Genomic DNA, 22,278 nt, shown 5'->3' with positions numbered 1-22,278 from the left:
CAACAACAACAACAACAATAATAATAATAATAAGAAGAAGAAGAAGAAAAAAAAATGCATATCTGCTATAATTAATAATAGTATTTCAAAACATTCAATATAAATTCATATTACACTTATTATTTAGTTACGACGGAAGAGCTTCTTCTTTCCAACGCGGCATTCTTATCCCAGTTATTTAACCATTCTGCACTTTCTTGTTTAGGAACAAAATAAACTCTTAAAGATCTATCGAATAATGGTATAACTGGCTTTTCTGTTTTCAATATATCATGGAAAGTCATATTTTTACCGACTTTAACCAATCCACCAGCTTCGGTTTCCATAAACACTTGTAAGTTTTTAACAGAGAAATTTTCATGTCCTGATTGTTGGAAATATTCTTGCGGTCTTTGCATAACAAGCTGCAAAAGTTCATTCGGCGTACTCAATTCGCCAGTTTCTGCAATAAAATCAAATTCATCAGTAGTAGGATAAAGGACAACTGCAGGGAAAATTAATTGGGAATCAACCACATCCTTTTCTTCCAAATACATTTTAGCTTCCTTTAAAATATCCGCTGGATGAGATGTATTAATATTTGTGAACCTTCTTACATCTAAAGATGCCTTTAATAGTTCTTCCTGTCTCTCGATCTCCTTTAAATGGGCCAAAGTTTGTTTTTTGGAAGCTTCTTTTTCTATCTTTTTTTTATTAACGTTTAATAATAAACTTTGTAAAGGTTTATTTTCTGGATCAAATTTCAAACCAAAATTAATGGCTTCTGTACTTTCTTCCAACTTATCAATATAGAATAATGCTTTACCAATACGATAATAAGCTTTAATGTTCTTGGGGTTATATTCCAAACTTTTTTTTGAATCATTTATACATTTTCTATAATTTTTTAATTCTAATTCACAAGCGGCTCTATTCGCAAACAAAGTTGATATCAGTTCAGAAAACTTAATATCCCTATCTAAACCCCCAAAATCTATTTCCAAGCCTTTTGTATAATATTCTCGAGCATCTTTATATCTTTTGATTTTAAATAATTCATTACCCTGATTTTTAAAGTTCCCTGCAATTTCATCCGGTTCACCTTCGTAGTTCATAGCTTTTAAAGCTTCTAGCTCTACATTTTCATGACCACTATTATCATCGTCGAGTTGGCTCATAAAAAATGGCATTTTATTTAATTCTTTTAAAACTTCATCTGATGTTTTATTAGAAAACTCAGTTAATTGGGGTGGTAGTACTGGGTCACCTGGGCCTGGAACATATTTCTTTGGTTTTTCATATGCGGTGTTCATCTTTTTAAGAACTGGATTATTTATTTTTTTTTTTTTTTGATCTTTCGTGATTATTAATTAAAAAGATTTTGATTAATGGAATGATCGAAATGCATTGATGAAAAAAAAAATATTTCAAAATAACTAAAAATATTAAAAAATTATTTTTTCTTAAAAAAAAAAAAAAAAAAAAAAAAAAAAAAAAAAAAAAGTTCGCTGTAATTTTTAAGATTTTCGGACAATTTAGTTTCAAGGGTACTAAACATAGGACCAAATTAACACCTGCTCACCCCCCCTCTTCCGAAAATAACAGAATCGCTAAAATAGAGAACAAGTTGATAAAGTATATACCGATGAAAATTTGCTTCTGTATCTATTGATTTACTTTATAACCTGCAACCGTGTTGTTACTTCATTTTGTTAATAAAATAAGCTTTATTTGTGAAAGTTCCATGTTTGATTCCTTCTAATTATCTTAATTTAATCCACATTTAAACGATATTCAATTGGTTGTTAGTAATGCATTGTATTCTACTTATTATAAATATATCATACTTGTGCTTTATATAAAAAGGAAACATGAAATACAATCCATCTTTAAATTTGTTATTTACAATTGATATTGTCGGAAAAATTTCCATGAAGCTGGCTTGATAATTTCTTGAGCATCATAATATTCCACACCGCATGAGAAATCCTGGAAAGTGAAATCAACTCTTCTGTTACAACTACACTTATTTTTTTTCCACACTGCTTTATCTAGGGGACAATGAGTAAACGGTTCGTGATAATAACCAATATCATCAAAGAAATGTATTTCTGTTTTATTTAAAAATAAAGAAAGTGCTATAGAATGAATAGGTGCATCACCCCATCTTTCATAATATATTCCACCTTCTTTGTCCAAAAATTCGAAAAAATTCACATATGTTTCACTTCTGAAAAAATTTAATGATCCAATTTCAAAATTCGACCAAAAATGACACAAATTGTAATAATCTGCTTTTTTGTCTGTAATAAAGTTTTGCAAATTATTTGGCGAGAGCGTTTGTGAGTTAATTGATATGTACTTTTTAACTGATTCCCATAAAGTTTCTATGGTATTTGGTATTTCATGTATAGATATAACAAACCCATACTTTTTACCATTATAATTCATATATTTAAAGATGTCATAGTTAATGTCACACAATAAGTTCGTACCAGGTTCAACTCTCCAGAACCAATCAAAGTTTTTTAATTCCGTGTGTCTGAAAAAATACCCAGCCCAATATCTACACATGTGCCTGTAACTTTCACTTTCACCATATATAACGTTTTGTCTATCCATTTCTCTCCTTGTCTCATCAGCTTTATTTAAATCAATCCAATCCGGATAACTCCAATAGCTTTTTGGTATAGTAAGCAAATGATACTCTGTAGCTGGAAATTCTTTACTCAATACATCAACAAATTGAGAGTCAAATGGCTGATCATTGAAAATATACCATGGATATCTATAATTTTTATTAAAATGTTCTTCATAATTTTTAATTGTGGCAATTAATGGATTTAACTGCTCATTTTTAGTCAATACCATGAAACATGCTTTTTCCCTCTTGTAATCGAGAGGATTAATTGTAGGAGAAGCGGAATTACTGTTATTTGAACTTTGAACCCATAACATTATGAATAAAACAATAGAGCATGCGCTAATTAATAAATTTAATCTTCGTATATTTAATATCATTATAAAGGCTCAATAGTTTATTATTTTAGTATATTTTCATGGGAGCTTAATGTCAAATGGATGTTCCTTTACTAAAACAAAAGATGTCTTTCAATAATAATAATAATAATAATAATAATAATAATAATAGTAATAATAGAAAAAAAAAAAAAAAAAAAGAGAAAATGGCAATCTAACACATAGATAGAACTAATCACGTCCATTTCTTTTTAAATACATAAAAAAATTACATAATTAGAAAAATCATATAAGATTATCGGAAAGAGAAAAAGGAAAAAAGAAAAAAGGAAAAAGAGAAAAAAAAAAAAAAAAAAAAATAGGATAGATAACCATGTGAAAGACAAACATTAACAAAATGAACAAGCTTTATAAATTAAAAAAAGAAAAAAAAAATTTTTTTTAATATAAACTAATCAAAAGCTTCCCAACCCTCAGGTTTTTCCATGTTATTAGCTTCAAAGTACTTATTACCGCAAGAATAACCTTGGAAAGTGAAATCTTGACCTCTATCACAACCACATTTATTTTCGGTCCATACATTAATATCTATAGGACAGTTATGATATGGTGGATGATAATACCCTATACCTTCAAAGAAATGAACTTTATCACGTGGTAAAAATAATGCAGCAGCAATAGAATGGACTGGAGCATCACCCCACCTTTCATAAAAGAACCCACCTGCATGATCTAGGTAGTCAAAATAAGCTCTATACGCATCACTTCTCCAGAAATTCAAACTAGCGATCTCAAAATTAGACCAGAAATGACACAAGTTGTAAGTTTTACCCTTGTCATCACTAATGAAATTCATCATGTTGTCTTTAGCAACATATTCTGGATGCTCTTTAACAAATTTCATTGTTGTAGCCCACAAAGTTTTAATAGTTGATTCATATTCATGAATAGAAATAGTGAACCCATAAACCTTGTCATTATCTTGCATCCATTTAAAAACATCATAATCAACATCACAATATAGCTTAGTGTCTGGTTCAACTCTCCAGTACCAATCGTATTCTTCCAATAAGGGATGTCTCCAGAAAAACCCACTTTCAAATCTACACATATGTCTATAACTCTCACTAGAACCATAAATGATCTTAGCCATATCAATTCTGGTTTGCGCGGCCTTTTCTTGATCAATCCACTCTGGATAGGACCAATGTTCCTCTGGAATAACTCCAAATTTGACTTCCCCGTTGATAACATTGCTAACAGTAGTTTTAAAATCCTCGGAAAATTCTTGATCATTCAAAAAGATCCATGGATATTGATACTTCTTATTAAACCTATCTTCAACACCACGAACACTATCTAATATATTCCACATATCATCATTTCTGACTAGAGAAACAAAACAAGCTTTGACTTTATTATTGGTAGCTATTTGAACATCATCATCAATAACTGCTTGCACATTATCACCATCAACTACTTCAGTGATAGTTTCTTCAATCATTTCAGCTGCTTCATTATCATTGGTACCATCATCACTGGATAAAGAAGAACCAATAAAATCCGGTATATAATCATTTAATATTTTTTTTGTATTTTCTACAGTTTTATCATCAACAAACTTGCTACTTGAGGATGAAAATAGTAAACCGAAAAATACGAATGATGCAATTATTAGGATCAAAAGCCTAACAATTCTTTTGCTAATAATTATTGCCATGGAATGTGATCTTTTTTCTTTCTTTTTTTTTTTTTTTTTCTTTTTAAAAAAAATTATTTACATATATCTTGCAAGATGGTAACAAATGTTATACAGATTATATATTTTATAAGAAAAAGAAAGGAAAACAAAATTGCAAGAAAAAGTAGGCTTGGGAAGATTATTTGTTTTTTGAAGGAAAAAAAAGAAAAAGGAAGAAGAAAAAGGAAGAAGAAAAAGAAAAAGAAAAAGAAAAAGAAAAATGAGAAAAAATAAAAATAAAAAAAAATATAAATATATAATTAAACATCCATACATTTTCCACATCAAAAAGTAGACTTGTTTGAATTGAAGTACCAAAAGTAAACATTAATATTATAAAGAGTACCAATAAAATATAAAAATAAATTAAAGTTATGACGGTAGATTGCAAATAACAGTAACCACTTCTTATGGGATGACGTCATATAATACAATATGGTAAAACATGATAGGAAATTGAAAAGTAGACAAAAGTTAAAATAAACGGAAAAAGTGTATAAACAAAACGAATAAGTTCATCTTATGAGGCAATTATAGATTATAATAATTGTTACTGAAATAAATATTGCATTGGTTGTCCAAAGATTTGGGTTTATAATAAGACAAAAAACTATCCCAGGTGTAATTCAAGATTACTTGCAGTAGCAACGGATTCGGAGTTTCCTAATTTTCCATTTTTTTTACGTTTTGTACGAATGCTTTAAAAACATAATTCAATTTATGAAACAGAAAATCATTAAAGTGGTTTTGTGGTCTAGTTGGTTATGGCATCTGCTTAACACGCAGAACGTCCCCAGTTCGATCCTGGGCAAAATCATCTTTTCTTTTTTTTTTTTTGTTTTATGTACGTTAGATAAAACACGTTGAATTAGACGCACTTTGTTTTCTAGTAGTACCGTTATGCTTTTTTATATATTTATCATAGTAAAGCTACGTCATCTATCTTATTGTTATACAAATGCTTCGCTTACCTGAGTTTCTACGTGGCAGAATCGGTTTATGGAAATAAAAAATTTTCAAAGAAAAGAAAAAAAAATTTTTTTCATATCTTTTTCTATACCCTCATTTTATAAACCATTTAAACAAAAAAAAAAAAAATAACAATTACTTCATTATTTTCAATGTCCTTTCTATTTCATCCCATTGTTATAATAAAAAACGGTAATACAGAAATAATTATGGCAAAATATAATAGGAGGAGCGAGAAGAAAGGAATAAACTAAATATAATATAACCGTATGCCCCACATACTATCAAAAAATTATACTGATTAATATATATATATATTATAATATTATTAGCATGTATAAATTTAAGTGAATAAAAAAACAAAAATGAAAATGAAAATTAATTAAGTATTAGCAATTTTTATTAAAAAGATATATATATATATATATATATGTATATAAAGAACTTTGAAGCCGTATATATTAATACTGCTCCATTCATTCATGGTCAGCATCTTGGCCTGGATTACAAGTTTCATAATCCAACCATTTCAATATTTGCCAGATAGAATAAGCCAACAAAGAACCCAATATTGGACCAATCCAATAGATCTAATGATATACCGGGAAAGATCTGGCAGCAATGGCCGGACCAAAAGACCTAGCAGGATTCAATCCAGCACCAGTATACCAAATGGTAATCAAATGACCAATGAAAAGGGAAATACCGATAGCAAATGGAGCCATGAAGGTAGCACGATGTTTTTCAACGGCCATAAATAAAACAGTTAAACATAAAATAGCGACACCAAACATTTCTAAACATAAAGCTCTACCTTTAGAACAACCACCACCAATATGGTTAGCAAACATAACTTTACCGGGAGTCATTGCACTGGCAGCACCAGCGGCGGCCATACCAGCTACTATTTGTGAGATCCACATGATAACACCCCTAACAGGTGGAATAGCCCTGGCTAACATTAAAGTTAAGGTAACAGCTGGGTTTAAATTACCACCAGAAATTCTAAAAGTGATGAATATACCAACCATGACGGAAAATCCAAAACCTAGAGATATCATAATTAATTGGCCCGGATCAGATTCTCTTGTAGTATCATCTTCCAAAATAGAATCATGGTTGGCAATTTGAGCAATAACAAACGCAGACCACAAAAATAAGAATGTACCTACAAACTCACCCATAGCGGCAATAAAATGGTTACGAAAGGTATCATTTTTAAAACCTGGTATCATAACATTGCTTAAATGATTTATATTTGGAATAGCCGTAGGATCGTAAACTGGGATAGAACTTTGTTTTTCCAAATCATTTTCAGCAGGAGTCTGATCAGAAATATTAGAAGGGCTCATTATTTGTATTATTTTGTATGTATATCTTTTTCTTCTATACCTCCTACTTTGTAGTATTTGAGGAAGTTTCTATCTAACTTTCAATACCGACGTTGGTAGTATTTTAAGACAAACAAATTAATTTGCAATAGACATATAAATATTATTATACGAAGAAAAGCAGTTGAATATTTTATATAATTTAAAATCAGAGAAAAAGGAAGAAAAGTGGGGGGAGAAATTAGGAAAATTAAACGAATACAGGGTGCTATTTATATGCCTGCCATCAGAAGATTTCAAAATTAAAGTTTTTTTTTTTTTTCTCTTTTTTTTTTTTAATTATATTTCAGTTAAATTGAAATAGCAAATATTAATATGTTTTTAGTAATAAGTAAAATAAACAATAGATAATATTATTATTTTTAAAAATAAATGCAAATAAATATTATTTCAAACAATATTGCATGCTTTTGGAGCTTGTTTGTACATATAATTTGAATGTTGAGGCTTTGCAAAGAAAGTTGATAGCAAAACTTTAATGCATGCTTGTTTAATTGTCTCTCATTTACTCTTACTAGAATAGTAATAATAAATTAACTTATTATAAATATATTATTAATTATTCAATTCATTTGCACAATAAAAATAAAAAATAAGGATAGATAACAATTCGTTTCAACTAGTAATTTTTCTTTTTAGTATGCAGTATTTACTTCCCCACCAATTGAATATAAAACCAATAAATAAATATTAAAAATTAAAAAATAAAAAAAAAAAAGAAGCATAGCAGTGATAATATAAGTAATATTACTATAATTTTAAGTCAATTAATACGTATTATAATAATAGTATGTACTTTATTATAATTGAATATTGCATATGGTACATTGCCGACTACTAAATAACAACTGAATCTGCTTTTTTTTTTCATTTTTATTTTTTTTTAATTCTTAACTTTAGCGCAGTTAAAAATATTGGTGTTTTTAATTTAGACAATACAATATATACGAATTAAAATACGAATTAAAATACGAATTAAATTATTAGTTAAATTATTAGTTAAAATACTAATTAAATTATTAGTTAAATACAAATTAAAATACAAATTAAAATACTAATTAAATTATTAGTTAAAATACTAATTAAAATACTAATTAAAATACTAATTAAAATATTAATTAAAATACTAATTAAAATACTAATTAAAATAATAATTAAAATAATAATTGGAGAAAGAATGCGAAACAAGACGATTCGCAGATATAAAAGAAACATAATCGATACTCAAAAATACTAAGAACTAAGCAATCCTCAAATAAACCTCTTTTGGAACTTTTTCGGCACTTTCAAATTCAAATTCTTTTCTTTTTTTTTTAAAATCAGTTAAATAAGTAACTACACTTTATTATTGCTACCACCATTTCTATAAATACAGAATAAAAGGAATGGTTGAAATAGGATAAAGAATGTATAAGATAAAATAAAAATGGACACCACTGAGCATCTTTGGTTTTCTTTTCTTTTTATTTCTTTAAGGCTAAGCTTAGCTTATTTAAACAACAATCTAAAAGGGGCTGAAAGTAAAAATATAAAATGAGCTTCGTCTATAATAAAAAGATAAAAAAAAAAAAACTATTATGTATCTTATTATTAATTAAAAACGAAAAAAAAAAAATACATAGATCATAAATACCATCAATAATAAATAGCATTCTAGGTAGATAAAAGTTAATAATAATTTACTATTTTCAGAGGCAACTGAGGAAGTAGTAAAGGGTTTCAAAATGTAGAAAATTAATTTAAACTTAAGATCTTTAACTTCTTCTATACACTCATCATATATTCTGAAGTTTAAAAGTACTTTTTTTTTTTTTTCAAATTTTCTTATTTGTTCGATATAATATTTCTTAAAACAGGTTTTATGTTTTCTTTTAAACTCTTTTTTAATAACAAATAAACTTTCTTTTATATCTTCCCTAAGAATACGCAAAAAACTCTTTTCACTAAGTTCATCTGATGTTGTGAAAATGCCATTATTTTCAGGAATAAAAGAATGAATGAATCAAAATACCATTTTTAATAATATCAGTCAAACGTTTTGTATACTGAGGACTAATATACTTTACATTTGTTGTATCCAAATCATTATTATACAACTTTAAGTGCTCTTTCATTGAATCCCGATGCGTTTTTAGTTTAGCTAAATGTTTTTCGTCTGAAAAAGTGGATGGTTTATAGGTACTATTGACAGATACAGTATAACACACACTAGTATCATCAGAGGAGACATTACCGGAATCATTAGCTGCATTATTAGCAGAAGCAGTAGATGCATTTACAGCAGTAGAAACAAGGGTATTATTATAAGTAGGAACGGGATCACTAGTGTTACCATTACCAGTTGCAGGATCGGAATTTTGGTGAAAACCTCTAAAGTTATCAGGAAGAAACTTTTCTACAATTACAGCCAACACCAAATCTATAATTTGTTCTGAATGAATTCCATCTGCATGAGAGTTTGTATTAACCAAGTAATGAGGACTTAAACAAGTGCCTAATAAACAAAGTTTGCTCTCAATATAATATGAAATGTATTTATTAAAAAATTGGGATCGAGTCAGTCAATTCTTTGCAAAGTTCATCATCATGAGAAAAACAGTTGAAAATACATAATTTGAGAGTATGCAAAGAATAAAGAATGTTCCCATGAAAAGCATCATTACCGCTAAAATATGTTGTCAAAAAATCTATAACTCTCATGTGATCAGCAAACATCTCAATAAAATCAAATCAAATTGTTTCTCCGTCAAAATAAAATCTTTTGAACCATATTCACTTATGAACAAATCTGATTGAAATACGGGTTTTAATTCAATAAATCTTTTTAGTTGCTCATAATAACTTCCCCATCGAGTTTTACATGCAAATTTTATAGTTAACTCCTTATTCAAAATTTTTTTCGAAAATTCTGTGATTGTATTTCTATTACGGGCAAATGAGTTATGCAATGAATGAACTTTTTTAATTGCCTGTCTCAAACCTTTAAAATCAAACACTGAATTTTCTAAACCTTCATCAGTTACTGACGATTCTATAGTATTTTCAATCAAAGACGAAACCAAGTCATCAGATATCTCTTTAGAAGTTGAATAATTATCTTCACCATTGTCAATAACTGCATCTTGAGATGTGTGTGATGCCGTTGCACTGTATTCTGTTAATCTTGTTCGAATATAATCTTCACTGATACTATCCTTTCCAATCACTTGTTGGGCACAAATATCACTTACGTCAACAAATTGATTTTTGATATCAGTATCTTCTTTGATAATTGTTATATTTTTGTAGATTGTGTTAAATATAATACCCAAAATATGTGGAAAACAACGAACTTGTTCTATGCGAGTACCACAAAAGTTCTTATTCGCTTTTATTACAGAAGCAGCATTATCTGAAACAGAAGCAACGACATTTGGTACCAAATTATTGTAGTTAACAACCATATGTTTTAATTCATTTGTTATGTCATTACTATTCTTAGCACCATCAACAATTAAATCTAATAAATAGCTAATTTTTCCTTTACCAGGAAGTAACACCATAACATTATAAGCATTAAAATGGTGCTTCGAATTTTTGGAGCTCCATCCATCAAAACTTAATGAATGTAACTTTTGTTTGCAAAAATTTTTTAAATGCTCTTCAAATAAAAATATTGAGGTTTCTATGGAATGCCTATCAAAATCCTTGAATATAAAGTCAAATTTCCCACCACAAGTTTTTTGAAATAAATCAATATACATATTATTAACCTCATTCAATGTTGACCAAATAAACTTATAATTGGACAAGCCAATTGTATTTTTAAAATCTTCTTTTCCTGACGACCATGCTCTGCATTTTGGAAATATCTTTTTATATTATCATTATTCACAGTGTTGGATATCAATTTGTAAACAGGGCAATTATGACACACTATTTGGTTAAATATATCATCTTTAATAAATAAACGTTTATAATTTGACTGAGAATTTTTTAATCTTGGTCATAAACAGTCGAAATTAGGGTGATCTAGATCTTCTCTTTTAATACCATAAACAGTAGTCACGTGTACCCTAAGACTGCTACTTGCATAAGTAGTATACTTACGTTTAGTGGCTTGTGCTAGAAACATATTAACACAATGCATACACAATTAAAAAAAGAAAAAAGAAAAGAAAAGTAGAGAAGATAAATATTATTAAACATTTAACTGCAATAAGATTTATATCGGAATTTTATAATTTTGATGTTCGTTATTGTTATATTACCATCTAATGTAATCATTAATTGATCTTAACAATGTAAATATATATATATATATATACATTTTTTCCTCCCCTTTAGTCGCTTTATACGAAAGCATATTTCTTATTTGAGGAAAAGAAGCGCGTGAATTTTATATGATAGTTTATAATTTTATATACCGAATGGATTCAAACTTTTATTTCCACACAGCTTTTTTAATGATAGGTTCATTAATAATATCAATAATCTAATACTTCAACTCAAAAAGATTCAATAGGTATAATAAAACAAGTCAAAGATTATACATCTATAAAATTAGTAAAATAAAAAAAAAGTATGTCGTATAACGGAATTGGTCTAAAATCTGCTAAAGGCTCAAGTACATCAGGCCATGTACAGAAATCATTAGTGAAAACAAACGATTCACTTAAGAACAAAAATTATTTAAAAAGAAAAAAAAGGTTAGGCAAAACTAAGGAAAATTTGAATATTGATATTCAAGATATTGAGCATAGCAAAACAAATAAGCTACAACTTATAGAAACGTTAATGATAGAGAAACCTGGCAATAACAAGAGCAATAAGGACATTTCTAATGATACTATTATACAGGCAGAACATGATAGAAATATATCTGCTAATAATAATACAAAAATACTTTCTGATCATGAAAAAAGGACGATTGAATTAAAAGTACAAGAATATATTGATATATTAGAGGATAAATATGAAGATGATGATACAATTTCCCGAAAAGCTGACGAATATAGACAAAATTTGATACAAGAAAGTAAAAAAAAAACTATTATTTATAAAACTAGAAAAGAAAGATCACAGTAATAGAGAATAAAAACAAGAGTATAAATAATCAATAGATATATATAAATATAAATGTAAACATAGTAATAAGAATAAAAAAAAAAAAAAAAAAAAAAAAAAAAAAAAGAATAAGAATGAAACAAAAAGTACTCTTAAGCGTAGCTAAACGGGATACAAATAAAGATTCAACTATATCTGAGTACAATATTACTAGTTTCAACAATATTTCAATTTTTTAAAATCCATATCTCTATATCTTTACATACGGAATCATCAGGACCACCAATAAATGGATTTCTTCTATAATTTCTATAATTTTTGTTATCAATAGTATCACTTTCTATAAATGTTTTATTTTTTTCTATCTGACATTCATCTTCATCTTCCTCTCTTGTTATAAAAAATTTTAAATGCTTATGATGATTGTTTTTCCATATAATGTCGTGCATGTATTCTTTATAACTTAAATAAAACTTCATGGGGTTTGTATTATTTGTGCATTCAGTGCTGTTGACGATACTACTGGTTTTGATTAAAGATATTCTCATGTGAGCCTTATATCTAGGGAAACATATGTTTTTTTTCAATGATTTAACATTGATTATATCCTCGTTTAAAATAGGAACGAAATCAAACTTTGTGATTTTGCCCCCCGGATTTCTGTGTGCTCGAATAAACCCAATAGATTCATTGCTGGATAAATTCAATTCTTTTTTGATATGTGGCAAAATTGGTTCTTTTGATGATTGTGGTATGAATTTGAACGACTTTGAAACAATTTTCCATTTAAATTTTCTACCCTTTTTCTTTAAATCCTCTTCGTCTAATTGGATTTCATCAAGTTGATGGGTCTTGGGATTAGTTAAGGTTGTTTTGATTATACTGAAGTTATTTAGCTGGGTGTTCGTAGTGCTATTAATGGGTAATGGGGTAGATGGATTACTTTGTTGTGGTTGGTTTTTTGATACTAGATCGATTACATAATCCCTAACACTATTGTATAACGATACATTTATATCAACTTCCAAACTAACTGGTCTACCTTGAGCTTTTTTATTGTTGTTGCCATTGGTGCTGGTACCATCATTTGTATTTCTTATGATATTATCATTACTGGGGGTATGATTTTTATTTTTTAATAATACACTTTTTCTGTATGATTTAGTATTAAAGTTTTTAATAGAACTGGTATTGCTAATGTTATTATTATTATCACTAATAATAGCATTATTATCATTAAAAGCAAAATTATTAATGTGCGTATCTGATAACTGTTTTGTCTTGAATAAAGTTGTTATATTTGGTAGCTGTATCTTAGGATATAATGAGGAAATTCCTATAAAATCATTATTATTAACAATAGTGGCAATATTACTCCTATTACTATGAGCACCAGTATTTATATTACTGCCACTCATCTAGTTATTGATATTTGGCTTGTATTTATTTGGACTATTTATTTATTTTTTTTCTTCTTTATTTTTTCTTTATTCTGTTTTTGTTTTGTTCATATGATACCTTTTGTTACTAGTGATTTAGTCTATAATATTAAAATTTGATTAAAAGGAAAAATAAGAAATGGATATAAAGTGCTGTAATAATTATAGATTAAGAAAATAATGATAATAAAAAGTTATATATATATATATATATATTATTCTAATAATTGTTGAAGTATTCCTCAAGATTTAAAAAATATGGGAAGTATTTTTCTTCTTCCTCAAAAATTAAGACAAGTTCTTCAAAGGTAGTGAAACTAAAAGAAAAGGAAAACGTTTCTTTTCTTCTCTTTTAAAAGGTTAAAAAAAAAAAGGAATATTTATATACATTTTTAATTTATTATTATTGTCGAATTTGACTAATGATTTTGTAAGGGATTAATTAAATAACATATACGGTATTTTATGATATGTTAAAGTGGAATAAAAAAAAAAAAAGGTTGTAAGAGGGGAAAAAGAAGTATAAAAGGAAAAATTCAAATTTGTTTCATAAAAGGGCTGTAGTAAATATTTTATTTTCTCGTTCAACATTTTTATTTGATGTGTGTGAGAGAATACATAAAGAAGTAAAATAAAAGTGATAATAATTCGCACCCACGCTGAACGATCATCATACGTATATATCTTTCTACATACAGCCTTGCTAACATGTGATTAATCCTTTTTCTTTATATTTTATAATGCCACTGCATCTTCTTTGCAGAACACTTCTACCCTACATAAATATTAAATATCAAAAAAAAAAAAAAGAAAAGAAAAAACCTAACATAAATAAATAAATAAATAACCATTACGTTATCTTCCCCTCTCTCTTTTTGTGTAATAATAAATTTGCTGTTTTCCATCATATATAACTAAAATACTGAGAAATAAGTGCCGTAATCTACCCGGAATAATTTGCAAGATCATTTCTTTTTTTTTTTAAATACTGGTGTGTTCCGGGTAACATCAATCACTATTTTATTAAACACCTGTACCTCTTTTATTTCTTTCTTTATTTATTTATTTATTTATTTATTTATTTATTTATTTTTTTTTTAAATACAACAAATTGAATATTATCATTGGAAATCACCCATCTCCTTTTTCCCACATCCTGTGCGCTCTTTTCTATTATAAACAAAAAATAGTACTAATAAAAGTAAAAGAAAAAGAAGAAAATTTACAATGTTTCCTCTCAGATACTTCTGTGGAAAACTGTTTTGTTATTCTTATTTAATTTTTTGTTTTTTTTTTTTTTTTTTATCTATAGAAAAAAGAAACTAAGAGAAAACAACCTAATAATAATATAATTCTTAATAAAAAAAAAACAAAAAAAAAAAAACAAACTAAATAAACACCAAAATCTTACAAGTCCTATTTTCTTCCTTTTTCTAAGCCCTTTTTGGGAAAAAGAATATAAAATAAAATAAAATAAAACAAAAAAAAAAAAAAACTAATCAGCAAATATGAGAGGGGTATCTGAAATAGCCTACAGGTTAAGGAAATCACACATCATAAGATACTTACTACCATTATTCACTACCTTCTTGGTTATCTCTATTTTATATAGTAGAAGTAATATCGAAATAGGGACCAATGATTTAATACAAAAACACAGGTGGGCCCATGAAGATGAAGATTCATTTTATTTCACATATTCCAAAAAGTTTAAAATGCCAGCGTATTCATATAATTCAAAAAAAGATTCAAACAAAAATTGGCTATTTTTCAGTAGTAAACAAGAAGATGTAATCCCACAATCCCATATTGCTCACTATGATTTAAATAAGTTGAAAAGCACGGCAAATGCAGCTGTTGACAAAGAACAAATCTTAATTTTAACTCCTATGCAAACTTTTCATGCTAAATATTGGGAAAATTTATTACAATTAACTTATCCAAGAGAATTAATTGAATTAGGTTTTATTATACCAAGAAGCAAGTCTGGTGACAATGCTTTGAAATTGTTGGAGAGAGAAATTAAAAAAATTCAAACTGGTAAAAAGGAACAACGTTTTCATAAAATCACAGTTTTAAGACAAGAATCACCCAGTTTTAATGAATTGGGCGAGAAACAAAGACATGCTCTAGAGGTTCAAAAAGAAAGACGTGCTAAAATGGCACTAGCCAGAAATGAACTATTGTTTTCTACTATCGGTCCATATACCTCCTGGGTCTTATGGTTGGATGCTGATATTGTTGAAACTCCACCAACTTTACTTCAAGATATGACTTCTCACGATAAACCTGTTCTAGCTGCTAATATTTACCAAAAATTCAAAAACCCAGACGACAATAATAAAATTGATATTAGGCCATATGATTTTAATAATTGGGCTGAAAGCGCCATTGCTTTGGAATTAGCTTCTAAAATGGATAATGACGAAATCATAGTGGAAGGTTATAGCGAACTTGCCACATACAGGCCTTTAATGGCTCATCTTTATGATCAGAATGGTGACATTAATGCTGAAATGCATTTAGATGGTGTTGGTGGTGGTTGTACTTTAGTTAAGGCCGAGGTTCATAGAGACGGTGCAATGTTCCCTAATTTCCCATTTTATCATTTGATTGAGACTGAAGGTTTTGCTAAGATGGCTAAAAGATTAGGTTATGAAATTACTGGCTTACCAAATTATTTAGCATACCATGTTGAAGAATAAATCAGTCTCACTCTTTCTGTGTGTAAAATAACTAATTGCAAGTAAATAACAGTACGCAAAACAATGATAACAATATAAAATTTTTAAATGAAATAAATAAATAATAAAAAAAAAAAAAAAATAGTTTAAACAAATCCACTTGACAAATAATGATATGGTGGAATTATATATTAGCAATGATACTACATAAATATTTATATCCCCCCAGATATCTTTCTCAGATTAACAATCATATTTGATTAGTGAATACATTTTTGTGTATCTTAAGGTGATGACTAGTTGTGGTACCGCAAACTGGTTCACCTATCACCATTGTGCATGTCCATATTCATCATATCTAATACTTTCATTAAGCTCAGTAGTAGATGCTAAATCTGGATGATGTTTAGTGTCTTTAACCAAATCAGTAACGCTAGTTAAATTAACTTCCAAATAATCTTCCATAAATTTACCTATTTCAATATTTTCATGATTACCTTGGAGTTTATTTAACACTTGTTTTTGTAACACTTCATTATTTGCAAATGCATAAATATTAACATCAACTGCGCTATGCCCATGTGTAGTCCAACCAATCTGAGCTCTTACAGAAACCATCCCATTTAGTTTATCTGTCAATGCACCCAGATTGTTTATATTATCTAAAACATCTTGGACATCTTTTACTGTGTAATCGGTAATTCCCATCCAATTTTGGAAAATTGTTTCCTTGATATAATTTTCTAATTTTTGGACATCCTTGCCAATTGAAGTAGCCATTTTTGCGAGTTGTTTAACCATGAATTCTCCACTATGCTTGCAATTGGTTAATATTTCAGGATACCAAATATAATCAGGATAATTAGGAGTAACTTGTCTGGCGGTTACTAACCCACCAGTTTCATGGTCACTTGTGGAAATTAAAATGGTGTCTTCATCTGTATGTTGTTTAGCCCAGTTAACGACACTTTGAAACATTTTATCAAACGCAACAACCTCGCGAACTTGGGCAGCAGGGTCATTTTGATGACCAGCATGATCAATCCTACTACCTTCAATCAATAAGAAGAAACCCTTTTCACTATTATGTGACAATTCTTTAATTGCTAACATTGCCTCGTCCTCCAAAGATGGATGTATTTCAGAATCTCTATCAATATCAAAGGGAATATCACTATCAGCCAATAAAGCCAAGAGTGGTAAAGTTGAATTGCTATTACTATTGTTGTGTAACAATAAGTCAAATTCTTTGCGTGTTTGAATAACAGTAGACCAACCCAATTCTTCAGAAGCTTTCTCTAAATAATTTACCCCATCCTTTCTACCCTTTTCAGTAAAATGTAACCTGCCACCACCAATCATTAAATCAACCATTCTACCCAATGGATATTCTCCCAACTGCTGGGTGGCAATTAGATCCTCCTGAAATCTATAATCCACATGACTCGAAAAGGCAGCAGGCGTAGCATCAGTAATTCTAGTGGTCACAACCAACCCAGTTAAATATCCATCTAATTTGGCAGCTTCTAAGATTGTTCCACATGGATTAAAGTGAGAATCAACCCCGATAGCGCCGTTATAGGATTTTAAAGCGCAAGAAAATGCAGTTGCACCAGCTGCACTGTCCGTAATTAAAGAGGAAGACGATTTGGTACGCGACGAACCAATAAAATACTGATCTAAATTTAATGGTGATTCAAGAGACAATAAAACATCTCTAGTACTGTTATTAAAGTCAGTTAATTGCTTCCATGATCTCGCCATTGAAATGGATGCTGGTCCCATACCATCGGTGACGAAAAAAATTAGATTTTTCTTTCTAGAGCTTTGCCCCGAATGGACTAAACCCAATTTAAACAAAATCCAACGAATTAGAGAAGAATGTTTCTGGTTTCCATCAACAGGATCTTTATTGCTGGGGAAAAGACATAATTCTGTAATAACAAATAATAACAACAAAGACAATAAAAAATAACGAATAGTCTTATTAAAAGTTTTGTTTCTCACAATATTTATTTTTGTTTTATGGTGGTGGTGGTGGTGTTGTTGTGATTGATCAGGATTGTTGTTATTTATTAACGGAGTTACCTCATTCCCTGGACTCTGAAGAATATTAGAGGTTTTCTTATTATTAGAGAACATGGTAGATATGCCTAGTTATATGTTTTTTTTTTTTCCCCTTTTACTTTTTTTATCTTTTATTTACTTACAGGTAAGTCTTGTTAAAATTTTTTTTTTTTTTTTTTTGTTGTTGTTGTATCAAATATTTATGAGTTATTTAAAAGGTTATCATTGCTGATAAAGATTATATATTAGCCTGCAAATGACACGTGCCGAAAAAAAGACAAAGGTAATGTGCGTACAAAGTGTTCTTCTGTTTAATAGATTTGTACGCTATCTTGATTTATTTTTTGTTTTTAGCGAGTGAGTGATACGGTTTATATTTAAGCTTAAAAGGAGAAAAATAAAAAAAAAAATACCAACTTTTGCTTCGGGTAACATACTACAGCACGTGGGGAAACAAATCACGTTATCACCTCATAAACAAGTTCAAACATTGTGTTTAGAATGAAATACAACCTCATTTATATCAATGCCTTCTGTAAAATAATCAAAACTAATCTAACCAATTAAAAATTACTTACTCTCTTTATATCTTTATCTGAATATTAAACAAAAAACAAAGATTTATTAATAACAAAAAAAAAAAAAAAAAAAAAAAAAAAAAAAAAGCCATAATTATAATCAAAAACTTTTATATCCCTCTGCAACAAAAATATATATACTAGAAAAAAAAAAAAAAAAAAAAAAAAAAAGGTATTAATAACTATGAATCAATCAATCAAATCGGATTAAATTAAAATATGAAAAAGTAAAATAAATCAGGGCAAAATAAATGGATGTATATTTTAGACCATATTGTTCTCAATGCTGTTAAATGAAAATCGCCTATTGACACGTCTAAAAGTTTGAGGAACTTCATCATCGTCATAATAATCGTATGCTATATTGTTATTGTAGTATCTATTACCTTCCTGCGATGGATATTTACCTTTTGTCATAACGATGGAATTTTTTGCGTTGTTTGATCCATAACCATTAAAGAAAAGACTAGACCTCCTACTTTTCCTTTTATTTGTACTATTATTTATAGCACCATATTTACTATTGTCATCGGTGTTATTACTATTACTTCTGTTGGATAAACTTAAGCTTTTCTTTGAAAAAGATCTGGTAATTCTGTTCCTTATTTTATTATTTTTATTTTTATTACTAGAAGCTTCACCACCATTATTAAATCCAGCCACGTTACCAACATTTTTATTATCACTGGTACGATACTCATATTCATCTTCTTCCGAAAATATCGAACTGAAATCATTTGTATGCACATTTGCATCACCTTTCCATATGCTTTGATGGTCGACAGATTCTCTTCTTTTTCTCATATACTCATCAACACCACTATTGAAATTCTTATTAAAAGCATGCGTATTATTAGTCTCGGAATCTATTGGGTGTAATACAGCACCTTGACTACTAGTTTTTCTTTGGAACAGTTTTTTGATTGACCATTTCATGATGTTTAAATATAACTTTTATCTAACTTTTTTTCCTCCCTTATTTTTATACGAATATATAATAACGAAAATATTAAAAATCAAAAGATGAGCAAGCACAGTTGAGAATTAATATGGAAAGCTTTGGTTTCTATTCCAATTTTTTTTGTTTATTGTATACAGATATAGATATATATATATATAATGCAAAAACTGATAATTTATCCGATGATTTACTGGAATATTCAAAGGAAATTGCACTAGAGAATGGAAAAGAGAAAAAAAGAGGGAACATTTTTATTCTTAACTTATTCATTTATATCTATATATATATATATATATATATATATATTCTTTCAAAACATTTAAAACAATTAATCATGTTGTTTATTTATTTTTATTTATTTTTAATATTTTTTTATTGTTTTATTTTATATTTGGTATATTGCTTGTTAAATATTATTCGTTTAAAGAAGACAATAAATGAATGATTGAATAAATACACATAAAAGAAAATAATACTGGTATTAAATGCTAATAATAGTACATTAAAGGAATTGAAGGAGAAAAAAAAAAAAAAGAAAAGACAAAAAAGTCGAGATTCTTTTGAATCCACTTTATGAACTAAATTACGAGAGAAAAGAAAATGTCTCAGTTGCCTTATTTCTAAGATTAGTTCTATGATTCGTAAGAGTTAGATCTAATTACTTTTGCATATGTACTGAGGGATAAAAACAGCCAAAAATCAAGCTTATGTTGTGTGATGAACGTATAATAATTGTTCCTTAGCCTTTGTTTTCATTGATCTTCTCCTTTTTTTTTATTTTATCTTTTTTCTTAAAAAAAAACGTCAATATACCTACTTTCAGACTGCGCTTCGACATTATTTTTACCCCTTCTTTAATTTGCTTATTAAGTTAGTAGCATCTAAATGATAAAATTTAAATCCTTTTTAAATTTCTATGTTTATTTCTGAGGTATTTTTTTTTCTTTTATTCTGTTGAAAATAAAAAAATGAAAAAAGAAAAAAAAAGAAAAGAAAAGAAAAGAAAAGAAAAGAAATACACAGAAAAATATATAAAAGGGGCCATTAGGGAAAAAGGAAAAGGATCAAAATTAAAAAAAAAAGAAAAAAAATGGGAAATAAAACCGTTAAGAGTCCGAAGTACAAATATGTTTCAATTCCGTACAGCAGCACTATGCTATCTTTTACAAATATTATTGTTTATGATTACACGCTATTAAACTTAAGCAACTATTATACAACCCCTGGTTCTAATTATATTCATCTATACGTGGGTGGTCTATTCTTCTTATTCCTTTGCATTCTAACTATCAACCAATCAATGGATTCCTTAACACCTTTACTAGTTAAAGCGCTTATAGGTAATACTCGACTATCACTTGCATCTAATTTTTCAGCAATCTTATTAAAAATTTCTTTAATATCTTGAACCTCTAGACTATCTTCTTTATCTTGCTTGTTGGCTAACATTAATATAGGAATACCACTATCACTCAATTGGTCATCTTCTATTACCATGTTAAGAAAAACTTCTTTACATTCATTCAATCTTAATTTGTCACTACTATCAACAATAAATATTATGCCATGGCATTGTGCATAATAGCTGGGCCATAATTTCCTTAAATTTTGTTGTCCACCAACATCCCAAAACTTTAAATTACAACTATTGGCGGGTAAATGTATTACGCCCACATTTTGGCCCACTGTAGGTGTTATTTTATCCAATGGTTTACTTTGCTGATTATATTGGTTTTTCAAACTTTCTAAAAACGTTGTTTTACCTGCATTATCCAAACCCAATATCAATACTGAATATTGTGGACTTTTCATCCAGTTAGTGTATAAGCCTGTAACTAAATGAAACATTTTTTTTTTTTATTTTTTTTTTTTTCGTTTTCTTTTCCTTGCTTTTTTATATTAATTCTATTATTGCTTTAAGATAACCTAATTCTTTAATAAATAGAAATTGTTTTATATGTAGGTTACCTAAAGTTTATTTACTTTTTTTTTTTTTTTTTTTTTTTTTTTATTTTTTTAGAACAAAGAAACAAAAAAAAATAAATAAATAAATAAATATACATATCTTATTACATTTATCACTTAATACGTAGAAGTAATTGAGCTCAAAGTCTCGGTAAATAAAAAACACACATTTTTTTTTTTATTGTTGTTGCAGAAATATCGGTTTGTAACATACGCGATGATTTTTGAATTTGGAAAAAGAAAAAGGCGAGATGTATATTGTCGGTTCATTTGAATATATAAAATGGATGGCGTTAATATACAGCCACAGACATCGGCGGTTAAAAAATAAAAATAAAAAAAAAAAATAGAAAAACAAACATAAATCCCATTCCCGTATACATTTTTGGCACTTTTCCAACAAAAGTGATAATAGTACCTCTAAATAATTTTTATAAACCGATATGGAGAGGCGCTTATGTTTTTGTTTGTTTTCTTTT

At 28.1% G+C, this 22,278-nt stretch overlaps 11 protein-coding genes and 1 non-coding gene across 12 annotated transcripts; 3 read left to right on the top strand and 9 right to left on the bottom strand.

Moving 5' to 3' along the window:
* Positions 1 to 119: 119 nt before the first annotated feature.
* On the bottom strand, positions 120 to 1,292 carry CNS1 (HSP70/90 family co-chaperone CNS1; the record flags this gene model as incomplete). Its single annotated transcript, XM_046080841.1, has 1 exon — positions 120 to 1,292. The coding sequence occupies one exon, from the start codon at positions 1,290 to 1,292 to the stop codon at positions 120 to 122; it is 1,173 nt and encodes a 390-aa protein (XP_045936092.1).
* A 589-nt stretch (positions 1,293 to 1,881) lies between these two features.
* SCDLUD_001977 (glycosyltransferase family 15 protein) lies at positions 1,882 to 2,937 on the bottom strand (the record flags this gene model as incomplete). Its single annotated transcript, XM_046080840.1, has 1 exon — positions 1,882 to 2,937. One exon carries the CDS (start codon positions 2,935 to 2,937, stop codon positions 1,882 to 1,884), a length of 1,056 nt encoding a protein of 351 aa, XP_045936091.1.
* A 472-nt stretch (positions 2,938 to 3,409) lies between these two features.
* SCDLUD_001976 (glycosyltransferase family 15 protein) lies at positions 3,410 to 4,678 on the bottom strand (the record flags this gene model as incomplete). Its single annotated transcript, XM_046080839.1, has 1 exon — positions 3,410 to 4,678. One exon carries the CDS (start codon positions 4,676 to 4,678, stop codon positions 3,410 to 3,412), a length of 1,269 nt encoding a protein of 422 aa, XP_045936090.1.
* Positions 4,679 to 5,442: 764 nt separating this feature from the next.
* Positions 5,443 to 5,516, top strand: SCDLUD_001975. Its single transcript has one exon. It is a non-coding gene; the product is annotated as a tRNA-Val (tRNA).
* Positions 5,517 to 6,258: 742 nt separating this feature from the next.
* SCDLUD_001974 (uncharacterized protein) lies at positions 6,259 to 7,020 on the bottom strand (the record flags this gene model as incomplete). Its single annotated transcript, XM_046080838.1, has 1 exon — positions 6,259 to 7,020. One exon carries the CDS (start codon positions 7,018 to 7,020, stop codon positions 6,259 to 6,261), a length of 762 nt encoding a protein of 253 aa, XP_045936089.1.
* A 2,735-nt stretch (positions 7,021 to 9,755) lies between these two features.
* SCDLUD_001973 (uncharacterized protein) lies at positions 9,756 to 10,802 on the bottom strand (the record flags this gene model as incomplete). Its single annotated transcript, XM_046081552.1, has 1 exon — positions 9,756 to 10,802. One exon carries the CDS (start codon positions 10,800 to 10,802, stop codon positions 9,756 to 9,758), a length of 1,047 nt encoding a protein of 348 aa, XP_045936088.1.
* Positions 10,803 to 11,622: 820 nt separating this feature from the next.
* On the top strand, positions 11,623 to 12,126 carry CWC21 (U2-type spliceosomal complex subunit CWC21; the record flags this gene model as incomplete). The annotated part of the gene is made up of 1 exon (XM_046080836.1): positions 11,623 to 12,126. The coding sequence occupies one exon, from the start codon at positions 11,623 to 11,625 to the stop codon at positions 12,124 to 12,126; it is 504 nt and encodes a 167-aa protein (XP_045936087.1).
* A 206-nt stretch (positions 12,127 to 12,332) lies between these two features.
* SCDLUD_001971 (uncharacterized protein) lies at positions 12,333 to 13,523 on the bottom strand (the record flags this gene model as incomplete). Its single annotated transcript, XM_046076881.1, has 1 exon — positions 12,333 to 13,523. The coding sequence occupies one exon, from the start codon at positions 13,521 to 13,523 to the stop codon at positions 12,333 to 12,335; it is 1,191 nt and encodes a 396-aa protein (XP_045936086.1).
* Positions 13,524 to 15,052: 1,529 nt separating this feature from the next.
* On the top strand, positions 15,053 to 16,249 carry MNN9 (mannosyltransferase complex subunit MNN9; the record flags this gene model as incomplete). Its single annotated transcript, XM_046080835.1, has 1 exon — positions 15,053 to 16,249. One exon carries the CDS (start codon positions 15,053 to 15,055, stop codon positions 16,247 to 16,249), a length of 1,197 nt encoding a protein of 398 aa, XP_045936085.1.
* A 306-nt stretch (positions 16,250 to 16,555) lies between these two features.
* On the bottom strand, positions 16,556 to 18,370 carry PHO8 (alkaline phosphatase PHO8; the record flags this gene model as incomplete). The annotated part of the gene is made up of 1 exon (XM_046080834.1): positions 16,556 to 18,370. One exon carries the CDS (start codon positions 18,368 to 18,370, stop codon positions 16,556 to 16,558), a length of 1,815 nt encoding a protein of 604 aa, XP_045936084.1.
* A 767-nt stretch (positions 18,371 to 19,137) lies between these two features.
* SCDLUD_001968 (uncharacterized protein) lies at positions 19,138 to 19,809 on the bottom strand (the record flags this gene model as incomplete). Its single annotated transcript, XM_046076880.1, has 1 exon — positions 19,138 to 19,809. The coding sequence occupies one exon, from the start codon at positions 19,807 to 19,809 to the stop codon at positions 19,138 to 19,140; it is 672 nt and encodes a 223-aa protein (XP_045936083.1).
* Positions 19,810 to 21,073: 1,264 nt separating this feature from the next.
* On the bottom strand, positions 21,074 to 21,646 carry ARL3 (Arf family GTPase ARL3; the record flags this gene model as incomplete). The annotated part of the gene is made up of 1 exon (XM_046080833.1): positions 21,074 to 21,646. One exon carries the CDS (start codon positions 21,644 to 21,646, stop codon positions 21,074 to 21,076), a length of 573 nt encoding a protein of 190 aa, XP_045936082.1.
* Positions 21,647 to 22,278: the final 632 nt, after the last annotated feature.

Source organism: Saccharomycodes ludwigii, chromosome II, assembly GCF_020623625.1.
Source record: "Saccharomycodes ludwigii strain NBRC 1722 chromosome II, whole genome shotgun sequence".
Taxonomy (NCBI): Eukaryota; Fungi; Ascomycota; class Saccharomycetes; order Saccharomycodales; family Saccharomycodaceae; genus Saccharomycodes; species Saccharomycodes ludwigii.
This window is presented reverse-complemented; position numbering and strand designations above follow the sequence as displayed.